We start from the raw sequence: 16,446 nt of genomic DNA, 5'->3' as shown, positions 1-16,446 counted from the left end.
AATGATGACCTATCTGCCCCTCAAATGACTCCAAATCTATGTAATTGTTTTGGCCCACAGACCGTGATAATTCAACAGAGGCAGACAAAGCACAACCTTCCACTTAAACTTGACATAATCACAGCCATCTCCTAGAGCAAATCAGCCCATTGCAGACATATATGAGGGACTGATTGGAAAGTGGTGTGTTGTGAAATAGGATGAAGACCCTTACCCTGGTATTATACAAGATGTTGATGCAGAGAGCTGTGCTCTAGTCAAAAGTCATGTGGGAGCCAACCGCTTATTTTGGTCAATGAGAGGACATTGTACAGTATGGTACCAACCAGGGAATGTGCTTGGGCTTGTCCCTGAGCCTCATCCAGTGACAAAACGGCATGTGATGCTTGATGGCACAGTCTGGGAGGAAATTTGGTCTTGTTAAGCAATCGAGTGCATTAAGGGCAAAACCTAATCTTGCGTGAGCACACACCTGTCTCATGAGTCTGAATCAATAGACTGCAGCCAGTGAACAATCATGTGTTTAATGTCAACCAGTGTTTCCAACCTTGTATGTGTATTTATGCCTAATGCATTGAATCCCAAATTGTTCTAAAATATGCTGTTTTTTGGGGTTTTGAATGGTCTGTTCTATATCTTCAATACAATTAAACCTGTACAACTGTGACAATGTTTAATGGAGTTTTCCATCGGTTGTTTTATATGAAATGTAATTTCCACCACACTCTGTCATTACCACAACACTCAGTCAGGAAAGGGTGTATTAAATTACAATTGATATTGATGATTTTTCCCATATGTGAACTTTATATGTATGTTCTTAAGATATTTCCTAAAATAATGTAAAATATTAAGATTTTGATTAGGTAAATAGATGTTTCTGAGTATCAAGGCATATATAGACATTTAGACATGACAATGATAAATACATATAATTAAAACTTACAAATAGTAATAAAAAAATATATAAAACACAAATGTCATTTGAAATGTTATATAAAACACCTTCCTTTTCAACTAAAATAGCACATTTTATGACGTGGAAATAATGACATTTCCCCTCAGGTATTTGGGGGAACCAATACAAATCTTTATATTCTTTTAAAGTATGGTCTCAGCCACTCATCTATCTTGTCTACAGACAGAGTGAAGAAAATATTCAGATATATAAAAAGCCGTTATAACGTTTCATTTTCTAAAGCATTTAACATCCAAAAGTGCTCGTATTTGCAAATCAACTATGTATGTACAGTCACTGTGGGGACAACGTCGTAGATGTACTTATTAATAAAGCTGTTGACTCTTCAGCGCCATCATGAATCCCGGAACATATTCCAGTCTGTGCTAGCGAAACAGTCCTCTAATTTAGCGTTTGCGTTTGCTTCGTCAGACCACTTCCGTATTGAGCGCGTAACTGGTACTTCCTGTTTGAGTTTTTGCTTGTAAGCGTTAATCAAATTTGCCAAGTGGAGGGCGAGCTTTTGTATTCTTCTCTCTATGTGGAGTAAAGGTGATCTAGGTATTTTTTCTTCCGCTTATGATACAATTTAACTCAGTGTGCAGACATTGATGCCATCTTCTGGACTGGTTTATTGATACATTTTAATCAAACGTACTTCGGCAAGTTAGTTCGTATTACTTTGTATTTATAACATATTTGGCAAAATGCAGATTCACAGCACGACTACAAAGAAGCCCACCTGGAAATCGACCATGTTTTCTTGTAGATGACGTCACGTCGAAGTAGCCAGCCAAAGAGGGAGTAGACCACCACTTTGTTTAGACGACCAAAGCTTTTGGACTTAGCTACTAACACTAATATTAACCTTGTATTATCTCATTTACTAGTTGCTGTAGGCTACTATCAAAAAACTAGATCGACAATGTCATTGGCAGACGATGTCGGATGGACATGGTCCGCGGATGAGACAAAGGCGCTGATCTCGGTATGGTCAGACGAGCAGATTCTTCTGAAGATGGAGCAAACGTACAGAAACAAACATGTTTACAGCGAAATTTCGGAGCGGTTAAAAGACCTTGGTGTCAAACGGACGTGGAAGCAGTGCCAAAACAAGATTAAGGCCTTGAAGTGGAGATACAGAGAAACACTGAGAAACCCAAGCAGTAGCCGACCGTGTCCGTTCTTTTCTGAACTGCACGAATTTCTCGCCGCCATGCCTGACATGCCCGAGTCCAAGGAAACTGACGAGGAGGAAGATACTGGTAAGAAAATCAGGTTACATTCATAGTTTTCAGTGTCAAACTTGACAATTGTTTTCTTAACTACATGGATAGCCAATTATTTATTTTTTAATGTGGCGCGATATTCATTTCTCGAATTCGCAGCCCAATTCTGATATTGTTTTCAATGGACCAATCATAACAAGCTCCAAAAAATATATATATTGATGTGAAAAGATCTGATGTTATTGGTCAAAAGACTAATTACTGGAAAAATATATAAAAATATGGCTGCCTGTGTAAACTCTGTCAAACAGCTCAACATAATAATCTTCAAGAGTTTAAGGCTATGTTTAGACCGGTAGCCCAATTATGATATTTTCCCCACAAATTGGTGTTGACCAATCACTTCAGATCTTTTTACATCAGATCTTTTTAAGAGCTGGTTTGATTAGCTAATTTAAACCAATTAGTGGGGAAAAAACATCCGTATTGGGCTTTTTGTAAAGAATGTAACCTGTCCCCAGGCTTAATTGGTATCACATATAGGTTCGATATGGCAAGATGGCGCCGACAAACATGGCAGTTCTGCTTCTAGCTCCTAAGAAACTTTGCAGATTTGATGAGCGGCTGGTGGGCAAGATTAGTTAGAATGGAAATTCGTCCTCAGTCTTTCCCAAAACCCCAGACACACACACACACACACACACATTAAGGCACAGTGTGCACACAGCACCCCTGAGTGGATTAAGTGCCTTGCTCAAAAACACAACCGCAGGGCCCGGTCGGAAAACGTACCTCAATGCAGGGATGGGATGTACTCCAAATTTTACCTATATCCAAACTGATACGTTGAAGATTTAAATACTGCTAGTTTTTATGGGAAACTGCCCTTTTCGTCCTCATGCTAGCTAGCAGTAGTCACTGCAACCATTTTGGAATGGCATTGTCAGCCAATCAGCTCCTTTGTTGATCAACATGACGTGCCATTCCTAAATGGCTGGTGTGGCTACTGCTAGCCAACAATAAGGCGAAAAGGTACGTTTTCTGGAAAAACAGCAGTATTTCAATCCTCTCGATGTATCAGTTTGGATATAGATAAAATTGTAGTGGCACTTCCCATCCCTGCATTGAGGTACATTTTCCGACCCATATCTCACGCTGGCTCCGCAATCTTTTAATCTAACCATGACTGCGTTCCGACCCCAGTGCAGTAGTGTCAACAAGTGTAACGATAGCCTGCAAATTCTGACCCTAACAAACAGCTGACTGAATGACCACAATGCAGCAGCAGCACACAGGAATATAATGAATATAACCTCTAACCCTGGCAATTTGACTGGTAAACTCATGGGTACACTCGCAATGGCTGCCTGGTATTGTGATGCAATAATTTCAAATTTTAAGGGGAGTTCATAAATCCAGATTCAGAGCGTTTTGCTGAAGCACCAAAACTACCTGGCTAAAGTTGGCTAGCTTGCTACTTCCAGACACACAGGAGAACACCTCACTCTGACCATTTTACTTGCCCTAGCAGAGCTGGTTGAGCTGTTTTCATGTTATCTAGAGCATTGGTGGCTGTAACTGTGCTGCTGGCAACAATTTCATTGTTTTTTTGCAGACGTTTACTGACACCGGTCATATTCAACGGTTGTTGCACGTTTGTAAATATCCTGTGGCGTTCTGCATTAGCATCAAACTGCCCCCGCGATATGCAACTTTTCAGGGAAGTTAGAAACCAGTACACACAGGCAGTTAACGCCAAGGCTAGCTTTTTCAAACAGAAATTTGCTTCCTGCAACTCAAACTCTAAAAAGTTCTGGGACATTGTAAAGTCCATGGAGAATAAGAACACCTCCTCTCAACTGCCCACTGCACTGAGGATAGGAAACTCTGTCACCACCGATAAGCCCACTATAATTGAGAATTTCAATAAGCATTTTTCTACGGCTGGCCATGCTTTCCACCTAACTACCCCTACTGCATTCAACAGCATTGCACCCCCCACAGCTACTCGCCCAAGCCTCCCCCATTTCTCCTTCTCCCAAATCCAGTCAGCTGATGTTCTGAAAGAGCTGCAAAATCTGGACCCCTACAAATCAGCTGGGCTTGACAATCTGGACCCTTTCTTTCTAAAATTATCTGCCGAAATTATTGCAACCCCTATTACTAGCCTGTTCAACCTCTCTTTTGTGACGTCTGAGATTCCCATAGATTGGAAAGCAGCTGCTGTCATCCCCCTCTTCAAAGGAGGTGACACTCTTGACCCAAATTGCTACAGACCTATATCCATCCTACCCTGCCTTTCTAAGGTCTTCGAAAGCCAAGTCAACAAACAGATTACCGACCATTTCGAATCCCACCGCACCCTCTCCGCTATGCAATCTGGTTTCAGAGCTGGTCGTGGGTGCACCTCAGCCACGCTCAAGGTCCTAAAAGACATCGTAACCGCCATCGATAAGAAACAATACTGTGCTGCCGTATTCATTGACCTGGCCAAAGCTTTTGACTCTGTTAACCTCTTACATCTAGACGTTCCGCTAGCGGAACACCTGCTCCGATATACAATGATAGGCGTGGCGCAAATTAGAAATTCCTCAAAAATACAAAGGCTTCATTTTTCAAACATATGACTATTTTACACCATTTTAAAGACAAGACTCTCCTTTATCTAACCACACTGTCCGATTTCAAAAAGGCTTTACAGCGAAAGCAAAACATTAGATTATGTCAGCAGAGTACCCAGCCAGAAATAATCAGACACCCATTTTTCAAGCTAGGATATAATGTCACAAAAAACAAAACCACAGCTAAATGCAGCACTAACCTTTGATCTTCATCAGATGACAACCCTAGGACATTATGTTATACAATACATGCATGTTTTGTTCAATCAAGTTCATATTTATATCAAAAACCAGCTTTTTACATTAGCATGTGACGTTCAGAACTAGCATTCCCACCGAACACTTCCGGTGAATTTACTAAATTACTCACGATAAACGTTCACAAAAAACATAACAATTATTTTAAGAATTATAGATACAGAACTCCTTTGTGCAATCGAGGTGTCCAATTTTAAAATAGCTTTTCTGTGAAAGCACATTTTGCAATATTCTGACTACATAGCCTGGCATCACAGGGCTAGCTATTTAGACACCCAGCAAGTTTAGCCTTCACCAAAGTCAGATTTACTATTAGAAAAGTTTGATTACCTTTGGTGTTCTTCGTCAGAATGCACTCCCAGGACTGCTACTTCAATAACAAATGTTGGTTTGGTTCAAAATAATCCATTGTTATATCCAAATAGCGGCGTTTTGTTCGTGCGTTCAAGACACTATCCAAGGGTGACGAAGGGTCACGCGCACGATGCGTTTCGTGACAAAACATTTCTAAATATTCCATTGCCGTACTTCGAAGCATGTCAACCGCTGTTTAAAATCAATTTTTATGCCATTTTTCTCGTTAAAAAGCGATAAGGAGGCCTAAGGGGACTAGGCTAGGCATCAGGATATATGATAAACAGAGTAGCAGCAGCGTATATGATGATAGTCAGTATAAATGTGTGTGTGTGTGTGAGCAAATGATGGAGTAAGTGTTTGTATGTAGAATGTTCATTCAATGGAATGTATTTTATTTTTTTGTAATGTCAGTTGAGTTGAATCCAAAAATCACAGCACATATTTTACTTCCTGCTTTGCTGCTCTGGGTACACTGGCAATGGCCGCCAGTCCACCATCATTGAATTGAATGGGGACGTCCATTGAATTTCTATAGCAGCACATGCAGTCAGGAGCGGAGGAGAGGACAAAATATGGGTCAACGTTTTTTGAACCGTTATTATGGTGACCTCGGTCATTTGGCTGTCCAATTACAGTCATCCAAAATTCCATGACAGTCACAGCCCTAAATTGGATTAAATGTTGGGTATTTCAAAACTGAAAAATAAGATTCTCATCCTCTGAATACGGATTTGGTAATCCAGTCTGACCTTTAATCAGGATTAGGATAGGTTGGTTTTAATGCAGAAAATCCATATAATCTTGATCCCACAGGAAGGGTGGATTCAGGATGGATTTAGAAAGTAGAAAGGCACTACTGTGATATTTCTTGGTAATTAAGGTGGGGAGGCTTAAAAAACTTTCTTACATCTGAAAACCAAAGCTTCATTATGTTAAATTGATTGTAGTATAGGTCAGTTGTTATATTGAGAAGTGTCAAATAAATGCATGTAGGCTACTTATAAGTGAAATGCAGGCTCTATTATTTGTCATCTTAGTTGCCTTCATTCATGTAGTTAACAAATGTCTGTTTCATTATGACAGTGTAGAAGTAGGAACATAACCTGTCCAGTAGATGGCTAGCCACTAGGCTCCTGCCACCCACATTTAGCTACGCAGCAACAAAACCACTCCATGACGTGTACAATCTGATAATCTGTATGTGGCAATCGCAATAAAAGATGGCCTGGAATGTCACCAAATGTTTTCTTTCCTACCAGGTCTTCCTCTTCCTCTGTCGTCTCTGCGTCTTTTGGTTCCTCCACTGCGGCTGGTGTCGGCAGCTCTATGGCAAGTTGTTCAGCGGAGAGACACAATGGACTATGGGTTGGTGGAGGAGTTTGTCACCACTGTGTTGGAGATGATCCCTGATCTGATGAGTTACAGAGAGAAAGTACAACTCATCATGGGGCTGCGAGCACAGGTGAGAGATGGAGGGGTATGACTGAAGTAGAACGTAGGGTGACATTTGTGTGCATGCAGGGCTCCCTTGAGAAAGAGACCTTGGTCTCAATGGGACTCCCAGTTAAAAGAAAGGTAAAATAAAACAAATCCGGTAATACTTTACTATAAGGTTCCACTTGTAAAGGGGTTATAATTATGTTATTAACATTTCATCATTTGTAAATGCATTATAAATCATGAATAAATAGTTATATTGCATTGGTCAAAATAGTGCAATAACTGGTCTGTTTGCCAAATAGTGAGCCAATATTTACATCCAGTTATTAACAATGTTTAAATGCACTTAACAAATGCGTGTAAGATTAACCCTTATGTACCATCATGCAACCTTCTATTCAATAGTTGCACAGTTGAACAATTAGTTATTTGCATTGGTGCTCTGTCCCAGGAACAGAAGAGGTTGGTTTTCATGATGTCTTGACCCACATATGAAACCGTGGCCAAATTTACATTCAGGACATTATTCAATCATCATTCCCAACATATTACCGCTTACCAGATGATATCAACACACTTACCACTTCTCTGTGATGGTCCAAGTATGGGGAATGCTCTGGTGTGAAATGGTAACCGTAATACTTTTGTTTGGTGAAACAGTGGGGGTATCTTCTCACAATGTTTAATGTTTTGCTCTTCATACCCACCATTCATTGAAGTTTAGTGTCATCTTCTCTCATGTACGGTACCAGTCAAAAGTTTGGACACACCTACTCATTCCAGGGTTTTTCTTTATTTTTACTATTTTTTACATTGTAGAATAATAGTGAAGACAAACTGTTAAACAAATAAAAAATATCTCTTGGCTTTCTCTCAACCAGCTTCACGAAAATGCATTTCAATTAACAGGTGTGCCTTGTTAATTTGTGGAATTTCTTTCCTTCTAAATAATCAACAGGATTTCTGTATCCAAAAGTGAAACAAATTGTATAGAGAATGTACCCTCTGAAATTTATTTTCTTGTGAACGTTCCTTTCGCTCAATCTCTTCTTTCTGGCCTTCGCACGCTTTTCATATCCATGTCCATCCTGATTCTACACGATGCACTATGGGTGCGCCGCACTATGGGTGCGTTCGTAAATTCACTCTGGAGTGTCAGAGAGAGCTCAGAGTGCGCTCTGGGCGTTGGTAAATTGTCCGTTTGTAAATCGGAGCGTTTAGAGCACACACTGGTCGCTCTGGCCTAGGAGTAGGGTTGATCCAAGACTTCAGACCTCACAAAGGCAGTCAAGCTAACTAGCTAACGTTAGCTAGCTTGCTAGCTACTTCAAGACATTAATGAGAGAGCACCTCAATGACCATTTTACTTGTCCTAGCAGAGCTGGTTAAGCTGTTTTCATGTTATCCAGATCATTGGTAACTGTGCTGCTGGCAACAATTTAATTAAGCTTTTTTCCCGATGTTTACTGTCACCGGCCATATTCAACGGGTGTCGAGCGTTTTGTAAATTCATCAGTTATTCTGCCCTCTGGCACACAGACGAGAGTGCTCTGAAATCAGGGGAGATGGGGCACATTTGTAAATTCACTCTGGCCAGGTCTGTGTCAACACACTTCTGGGCACGTTCCAGGTCGTCTTTATTTCAAGCATGTTTCACAGATGTGCACATCTCACAAAGTCGTGGGAATTTCTCCAAAACCAGCAAACCACACCAATAATATGGCTTGAGATCTTCAGATGAGGCTTTCATCCCTGGAATAAACAAGTGTACCAATTAATCATCAAGGTTTCAAATGTGGGGCTATTGGTCTGAAAACAAACCATATGGGTAATGTGTTAAGAATGAGGATTCAGCAATGTCCTGGATGTAAATTTGATCAGGGCATCAGGGTTTCAAAGGTGGGTCAAGACACATTATGAAAACCAACCTCTTCTGTTCCTGGGACAGAGCAACAATGCAATCACACCCAAAAGTGAGAAAATAACTATTGCTTAACTGTGCAACCATTGAAAATAAGTATGCATGATGATACATAAGGGTTCAATATTATACGCATTTGTAAGTGCATTTATATACTGTGTAACACTTACTTTAACATTCTTATACCATACTCACTGCCGGATTGGTTTGCATCTAAAATGCCTCGGTGTTACCTGTTTGTTGTTGACAGCTGGTTCTAGAGTTATGTCGCTCTGATTGTTCAGCCGACCCAGAGACCATCCAGCCACACCTGAGCAGAATGAGGACCTGCATCATCACTCATAGAGAAAAGGAGGTGAGTGCCACTCAAGTGATCAAGCCTTGTGACTCTGTTGGCTAGGTTCATTTACTAACTGTGTTATGTATACTTGCTGTAGATAGATACAGAGGTGGAGGCATCGGAATCAAACTTCTTGGAACTCGTCCAAACTCTTCTAGATGACCCAATTGAGAGGGAACACTTCTTCCAGGTTGGTGTGAGAACAATGTTTCTGCTAAACAGACATTTAAATCAAAGAGGTAAACTGTACAGCAATGTGTGCACAATCTGTTCCACATCTTATTCCATTGAAGTCCTTGTTACTGGCTAACTCAGTAATGCTGAACCCCAACCTGCATTAGCTAATATTGAGTTGACTTGTATAGCTACTAATGATGTCAATAGGATGCCTTACACTCTGTTATACACCACTCAGATGCACTTTGTTTCCTCTAGGATGTTTTTCCAGAAGAATTCGGGCCCAGGTATGACGCAGCACTGCAGACTCTGATGTGGGAGTTCCTCGTCAGGCTGGAGAAGTTGCTTCCAACGCCAACCTTTCAACAGGTAGGTGCAATTTGGGAAGAGCCAATAGTGGCAACCTTGGCCGATTTTAAGAGTTGTTGATATTGCGGAGCCTACCATACCTTACTTTTGTCATTTGGTGAATTGAATTTGTTGCTCATTTTAAACCACCTCCCCTTCACAGACTGTATCATGGCTCAGACCTGCTCCATCTGTGCTGAAGGAGTGTGCACAGTCTGTGACTCAACCTCAGCCTTTGAAGACTCTCCTCCAGCACAACAGATGCCATGGCCATTTGTTCACTAATGGTAGGCTTTTTTCCAGCTCTGTTTTCATACAGTGGCAAATAAGTTTTTCCATGACGTTTTTAAATGTAGCGGCTGCTACACTGGACGTGTAACTGTTGCAGAGATGCTCCCAGTTGTTTTGAAAGGAATCGTGGGCGTAAGCAGCGAGGCCTCTGGGGGAATTTAGGCTTTGTTTCTATTTTCAAGATATTCATTTAGTAAACATCTGAGGGATGGAATTGGAAAAATGTAACCACTCTCATATTCATAGACAAAGCTATGGATACAAGGACTGACCATCCATACCAAAATTGTAGTTTTAACCATGATTTGAGGCTATAAAATTGAGTAAAACAAACGTATATTTTCATTTTGATGGGCTACGACAGTTGAACTAAGCTCATGAGGCATTTACAAGTTATATTCTTCAAGAATCATATATCATCATAGCATATATCATTCAAATCCAAAAATGTATGTAGCAATCACAGGCAGACTAAATATTTATATTTTTCTAATGTTTCAGCTCCTTCATCTGGTGCTGATGATCGTATCCTCTCTTCACTGTCTCACTCGCTCTCAGAGAGGATAGAAATGGACATTGTTGAAGCACGCTCGCATAGCCAGTCTTTATCCACGTGTGCATCCAGAAATGAAAGGGACACTTTGATAGAGCAAGATAATGCAGAGAAGGAGCTGGGAATGAGTTTGGACACGGTTAAGAAGGCAGTGGAAATGGTGGATGGAAGGACAGAGGAATGGGGAGAGAACGTCTATGAGGAGAGACTGCAACATGACTTGGCTTATGATGTTTTAAAGGTAGAGATTGTAGATGGAGAAGACATGTCCTCAACATCATCGATGACAGCAGACGAGGTTGGATGGACCTGCTGGACACCTGAGGAGACAAAATCACTTATCTCTGTATGGTCGGATGAACAGATTCTTCATAAGATGGAGCAAAGCTATAGAAAAAAACATGTTTACAGTGAAATTTCGGAGTGTCTAAAGGAGCTTGGTATCAAAAAGACAACCAAGCAGTGCCACAATAAGATAAAAGCCTTGAAGTGGCGCTACAGAGAAACACTGAGGAACCCAAGCAGCCGACCGTGTCCGTTCTTTTCTAAGCTGCACAAATTTCTTGCCGCGGTGACTGATATGCCTGAGTCCAAGGAAACTGGCAAGATTTCAGATGGAGGAGTCATGTCTTTGGATCGGGATAAAGGGCCTTCTGTGGCTGTCGAGTTGGCGCCTCAACGTGAGAAAATTATTTCCAGAAAAGTGAAAGACAAGACACTCCCCGGAGAGCAAACCAAAGAGAAAAAGGAGGATGAAACATTTTGCATCCCTCAAAGTGACAGCAAGATGAAAAGCCCCCCCAAAAAACATTGTCGCAAACAGATGGTTGAAGACATGTCTTCGACAACATCGGCAGACAATGACACGCGGACCTGGACCCTGGAGGGGACGAAAGCGCTGATCTCCGTGTGGTCAAACAAACAGGTTCTTCAGATGATGGAGCAAAGTTACCGAAAAAAACATGCGTACAGTGAAGTTTCAGAGCGGCTAAAGAACATTGGCATCAGAAGGACGTGGAAGCAGTGCCAATCAAAGATTAAGCACATGAAGCACAGCTACAGACAAGCACTGAGGAACCCAAGCATTAGTGGCCGAGCAACCTGTCCGTTCTTTTCTGAACTGCACACATTTCTAGCCAACATGCCTGATATGCCTGATTCCAAGGGAACTGGCAAGGTTTCAGATGGCGAAGTCGTGTCTTCGGATCAGGATGAAGGGCCTTCTGTAGAGCTGGAGCATCTACATGAGAAAATGGCGTCTAGGAAAGTGAAAGTCAAGGCACTCCCCGGAGAGCAAACAGAAGAGAGAAAAGGGGATGAAAGTGACAGCAGAATGAATATTGGAAGAAAACAACACGTGGTTGAAGAGGTGTCTGATTTAGAACTTCATCCCGTAGTGCTGCTGACCCAACTTGATGACAACAGTCTTATGACAGGTGAGTAAAACATTTTTTTAAAACGATATATTTTTGACGTGTGTGTGTGTGTGTGTGTGTGTGTGTGTGTGTGTGTGTGTGTGTGTGTGTGTGTGTGTGTGTGTGTGTGTGTGTGTGTGTGTGTGTGTGTGTGTGTGTGTGTAATTCATTCCAAGATTTAAGTTAGTGGTGTGTGTGGAAAATGTATTCCAAGGCTCAAGTTAGGGGTGAGAGTGACATCTGTAACCTTCTAACAATGGTACTTCTCTCTTCCAACACCAGTTGGTGCTCCTGGTCCTGTTTCCCATACCGCAGAGCAGTCTCCTAAAAGAAGCAAGCGTGCCAAAATTTGCTCCTTATGTGGGAAGAGTTTTGTTGAAGCGAAGGATTTGACAACACACATGCGAACTCACACTGAGCAGAGTCCTCACCAGTGCACCCAGTGTGGGGAAGGCTTTGACCATCAGGACGACTTACATAAACATCAGCAGCGTGAGTGTGAGGAGATGATGAAACAACAGGAGGTCAATGAACACCAGCATGGAAAGAATGACAGGATATCAGGACAGTCCAGTAATGCAAGTAGTGATCCCAAAACATGCCATCTATGCCATAAGACTTTTGAATTTCAATATATGTTGAGAAGTCATCTTATTATATTTCACAAAGGCAAAATACTTTTTAAGTGTCCTCTTTGTCTGAAGGGTTTTGCCTTCCTCCGTGATTTGAAGAAACACCAGAGTAACAAAAGAGGTTGTCCTACAAGTGAAGCCGTCAAAAAAAGGAAGGAGCTAAGATCAAAAAGCCCTTCTGCTCGCATCATTCCAGAACTTTCCTTAAATGCAAATCATTCCAAAACATGCCCTGTATGCCATGCAACGTTTTCACAAACGTCTAGTTTGAAAAGCCACTTTCTTCACCATCACGCCCCAGACAAGAGCCGCTTTAAGTGTCCCAGTGCTTTGAAGGCTTTTGTATCCCACAGTCAAAGGAAGAGACACCAGCAGAATAAAAGAGGTTGTCGGTTAGAGAGAGTTTACAAACATGGGACTAAGCCAGCATGGTCACTGGCTCCAAGGGAAAATAAAAATGACATTCCTCAGCCTTCCAGTACAGCAACCCAGGAACCACCAATCTCTCAAGCCCCCACCACTACAGCACAGTCCTCTAATAAAAAGACAATTCCTAAAGCATGTCCTCTATGCCATAAGACTTTTAAATTTGAAGCTACAATGGTAAGGCACATTGCTTCACACCAAAAGGAAAGTCTCAACAAGTGCCCTGACGTCTTGAAGTGCACCTTTTGTGAAGAGATCTTTTCACAGGGCATGGACCTGAAGAGTCACTACAGTCGTACTCATCAATTTACGGGACCGTTCCCCTGTCCTTCTTGTCAGAAGACTTTTGTTTCGTTAACTGAGCTGCGCTTACATCAAAGAAACGAGTCCACTCCTTACCAGTGCTCAGTGTGCCAGCGATTATTCCGAACACAGTATACCCTGACTATTCACGAGCGAATTCACACAGGGGAGAAACCGTTCCTCTGCGCCGAGTGTGGAAAGGGTTTCCGGAGTGAAAAACTACTGCAATCGCACTCTAAGAGTCATGTCGAGGGAAAACCCCACGCTTGCTCCACTTGTGGGAAAAGGTTCCAGAGAAAAGAGCTATTGAAACAACACATGTTGCATCACACAGATGCTGCTTTCATCTGCCCAGACTGTGGGAAGAAGTTTTTTCAGTTGGTATGGTTAAGAAGGCATATGTTAATGCACACTGGCGAGAGACCATTCCTCTGTGACCTCTGTGGGAAGGGTTTCAAATCTACGGCTGAATTGAGGATACACACCCGGACACACACTGGAGAACGGCCATTCAAGTGTCCAGAATGTGGCAAAGGTTGTAGGCAGAAGAGTGAGCTGCAGGAGCATCTGCGGAGGCACACAGGGGAGCGGCCGTATCCATGCACAGTGTGCGATAAACGCTTTTATGTCAGCAAAGATAGAAAACGACATATGCTCATACATACTGGAGAGAAGCCGTTCAAATGTCAAGCATGTGGCATGGCGTTCAACCGTAAAGCACTTTTGAGGGTACACCAAAAAAACAAGTTGTGTTTATATAGCCACACAAGTCCCCTACATTACACTCCCCTACATTACACATCATTGTAATGTTGGGGATTTGTGTGGCGTGATCAGTGTTGGGATTCATTACTTAGAAAAGTAATCTATTGTTACATTTAAGAAAATTCATCTTGTCACGTTACAATATTGTTGCATGAAAAGTAGTATATTACATATTACTTGTTGTGATTGTGTTTTTTTTCTCTTTTTCTTCCGCTGTCCATTCAGCACCATGGAGCTCCACTATAGGCCTACCTGTATCAGATGAGCAAAGCCACCCCTAAGGCGCTATCCTAGGTGCTGAATCCTTCATTCGCAATTACAATTGATAGCCTGATATTGTCACCCATCAGACCTGTGAATTTAATCTGGTCTTTAGACTGCGTCTATTGTTATTGTTGTTATTATATGTGTGAAATTATTTTCAATATAGTTTAGGTGTTTCGATTGGCCGTTAGTCAACTGTCGGGTGAAGGAAGGGCAGCGTGGGGAAAAAAAGGAATGCATGTCCTCCTAAAAGTGCTTAGAACACACTCTTGATTGTCATATCGAAATTCTAACGTCAGTCAGTGTGTTAAATGGACTTATTTAGGAAAGGTCAAGGACAGAGGAGGTATGACTATTACAATGCATTTTGTGTAGGGTTCATATGACAGCTGCCATATATCTCAGCAAAAAAAGAAATGTCCTCTCACTGTCAACTGTGTTTATTTTCAGCAAATTAACGTGTAAATATTTGTATGAACATAAGATTCAACAACTGAGACATAAACTGAACAAGTTTCACAGACATGTGAATAACAGAAATTGAATAATGTCTCCCTGAACAAAGGGGGGTCAAAATCGAAAGTAACAGTCAGTATCTGGTGTGGCCACCAGCTGCATTAAGTACTGCAGTGCATCTCCTCATGGACTGTACCAGATTTGCCAGTTCTTGTTGTGAGATGTTACCCCACTCTGCCACCAAAGCACCTGCAAGTTTCCGGACATTTCTGGGGGGGGAATGGCCCTAGCCCTCACCCTCCGATCCAACAGGTCCCAGACGTGCTCAATGGGATTGAGATGCGGGCTCTTCGCTGGCCATGGCAGAACACTGACTTTCCTGTCTTGCAGGAAATCAGGCACAGAACGAGCAGTATGGCTGGTGGCATTGTCATGCTGGAGGGTCAAGTCAGGATGAGCCTGCAGGAAGGGTACCACATGAGGGAGGAGGATGTCTTCCCTGTAACGCACAGCATTGAGATTGCCTGCAATGACAACAAGCTCAGTCAGTGAAGAGCACTTTTTTGCCAGTCCTGAATGGTCCAGCGACGATGGGTTTGTGCCCGTAGGTGACGTCGTTGCCAGTGATGTCTGGTGAGGACCTGCCTTACAGCAGGCCTACAAGCCCTCAGTCCAGCCTCTCTGAGTTTATATACTGAGTATACCAAACATTAGGAACACCTTTAATTCGTCAGGGCATGGACAGGGATTCTGCTTCTCACAGTTGTCAAATTGACTGGATGTCCTTTGGGTGGTGGACCATTCTTGACGGGAAACTGTTGAGCTTGAAAAACCCAGCAGCGTTGCAGTTCTTGACACAAACCGGTGTGCCTGGCACCTACTACCATACCACGTTCAAAGGCACTTCAATCTTTTGTCTTGCCCATTCACCCTCTGAATGGCACACATACACAATCCATGCCTCAATTGTCTCAAGGCTTAAAAATCCTTCTTTAACCCGTCTCCTCTTCATCTACACTGATTTGAAGTGGATTTAATCAATAAGGGATCATATACTGACCAGGTGAATGCTATTTCATGGGAAGAGCATGTTTTGTACACTCAGTGTATAACACGCTGAGAGAGATGATGATGAAAGTAAAGGACTCGTTATATTACTGTTACTCAGAAAAGTAATATATTACTGTAACACGTTACCTCCGATACTGGCCATGATAAGCATTAGCTTGATGTTTTTATAGCATTAATGTCTTGTCTTTATTGAAGGTAGCATTATTATTCTTATTCCAAGATAAATCACTGTGCCAGGTGTTGAAAGGGTTTCCTGTCTGCCTGCATTTCTTTTTTGGGTACCTAAATAAAAATGTAATAAAGGATTATTATTCTTGTTATTGGGAGGAATATGATTAAATGGTTTATAAGCATAGCCTATATCCTGTAAGTGTAGGGCGAACAGCTAGTATAATCAAGGCTCAGGAGAAATTCAAACTACAGTGGGGTCTGAAATTGACACCTTTTGATAAAGATAAGCAATAACGACTGTTTAAAATAAATAATTTAAATACTGAGCTATAGTGTGCACATCCTTTTGTTGCAAAATTATATTTTTTACTAATACAATTGCTCAGGTAAAGACATTTTGTTTAACAAGTAATATTTTTTTTCTCAAAGGTAGGGGTCAAAATGATTAAC

General features: G+C 41.7%; 1 protein-coding gene across 1 annotated transcript; it reads left to right on the top strand.

Moving 5' to 3' along the window:
• The first annotated feature begins 1,362 nt into the window (after window positions 1–1,362).
• On the top strand, window positions 1,363–16,130 carry LOC106569989 (uncharacterized). The gene is made up of 8 exons (XM_014141816.3): window positions 1,363–2,223; window positions 6,683–6,885; window positions 9,035–9,139; window positions 9,222–9,314; window positions 9,560–9,670; window positions 9,813–9,936; window positions 10,442–11,929; window positions 12,191–16,130. The coding sequence occupies exons 1-8, from the start codon at window positions 1,884–1,886 to the stop codon at window positions 14,077–14,079; spliced, it is 4,353 nt and encodes a 1,450-aa protein (XP_013997291.1). The 5' UTR covers window positions 1,363–1,883; the 3' UTR covers window positions 14,080–16,130.
• The last annotated feature ends 316 nt before the right edge of the window (window positions 16,131–16,446 follow it).

The sequence above is a fragment of the Salmo salar genome, chromosome 14, assembly GCF_965601325.2.
Source record: "Salmo salar chromosome 14, fSalSal1, whole genome shotgun sequence".
Lineage (NCBI taxonomy): Eukaryota > Metazoa > Chordata > Actinopteri > Salmoniformes > Salmonidae > Salmo > Salmo salar.
Note: the sequence above shows the minus strand (reverse complement) of the source record. Positions and strands in the feature narration are given on the sequence as shown.

Coding starts and splice junctions, on each gene's coding strand:
- LOC106569989 (XM_014141816.3), top strand. CDS start 1,884: ATGTCATTGGCAGACGATGTCGGATGGACATGGTCCGCGGATGAGACA. Junction 9,140..9,221: donor TCACTCATAGAGAAAAGGAG/GTGAGTGCCACT, acceptor TACTTGCTGTAG/ATAGATACAGAGGTGGAGGC. Junction 9,937..10,441: donor TGGCCATTTGTTCACTAATG/GTAGGCTTTTTT, acceptor CTAATGTTTCAG/CTCCTTCATCTGGTGCTGAT.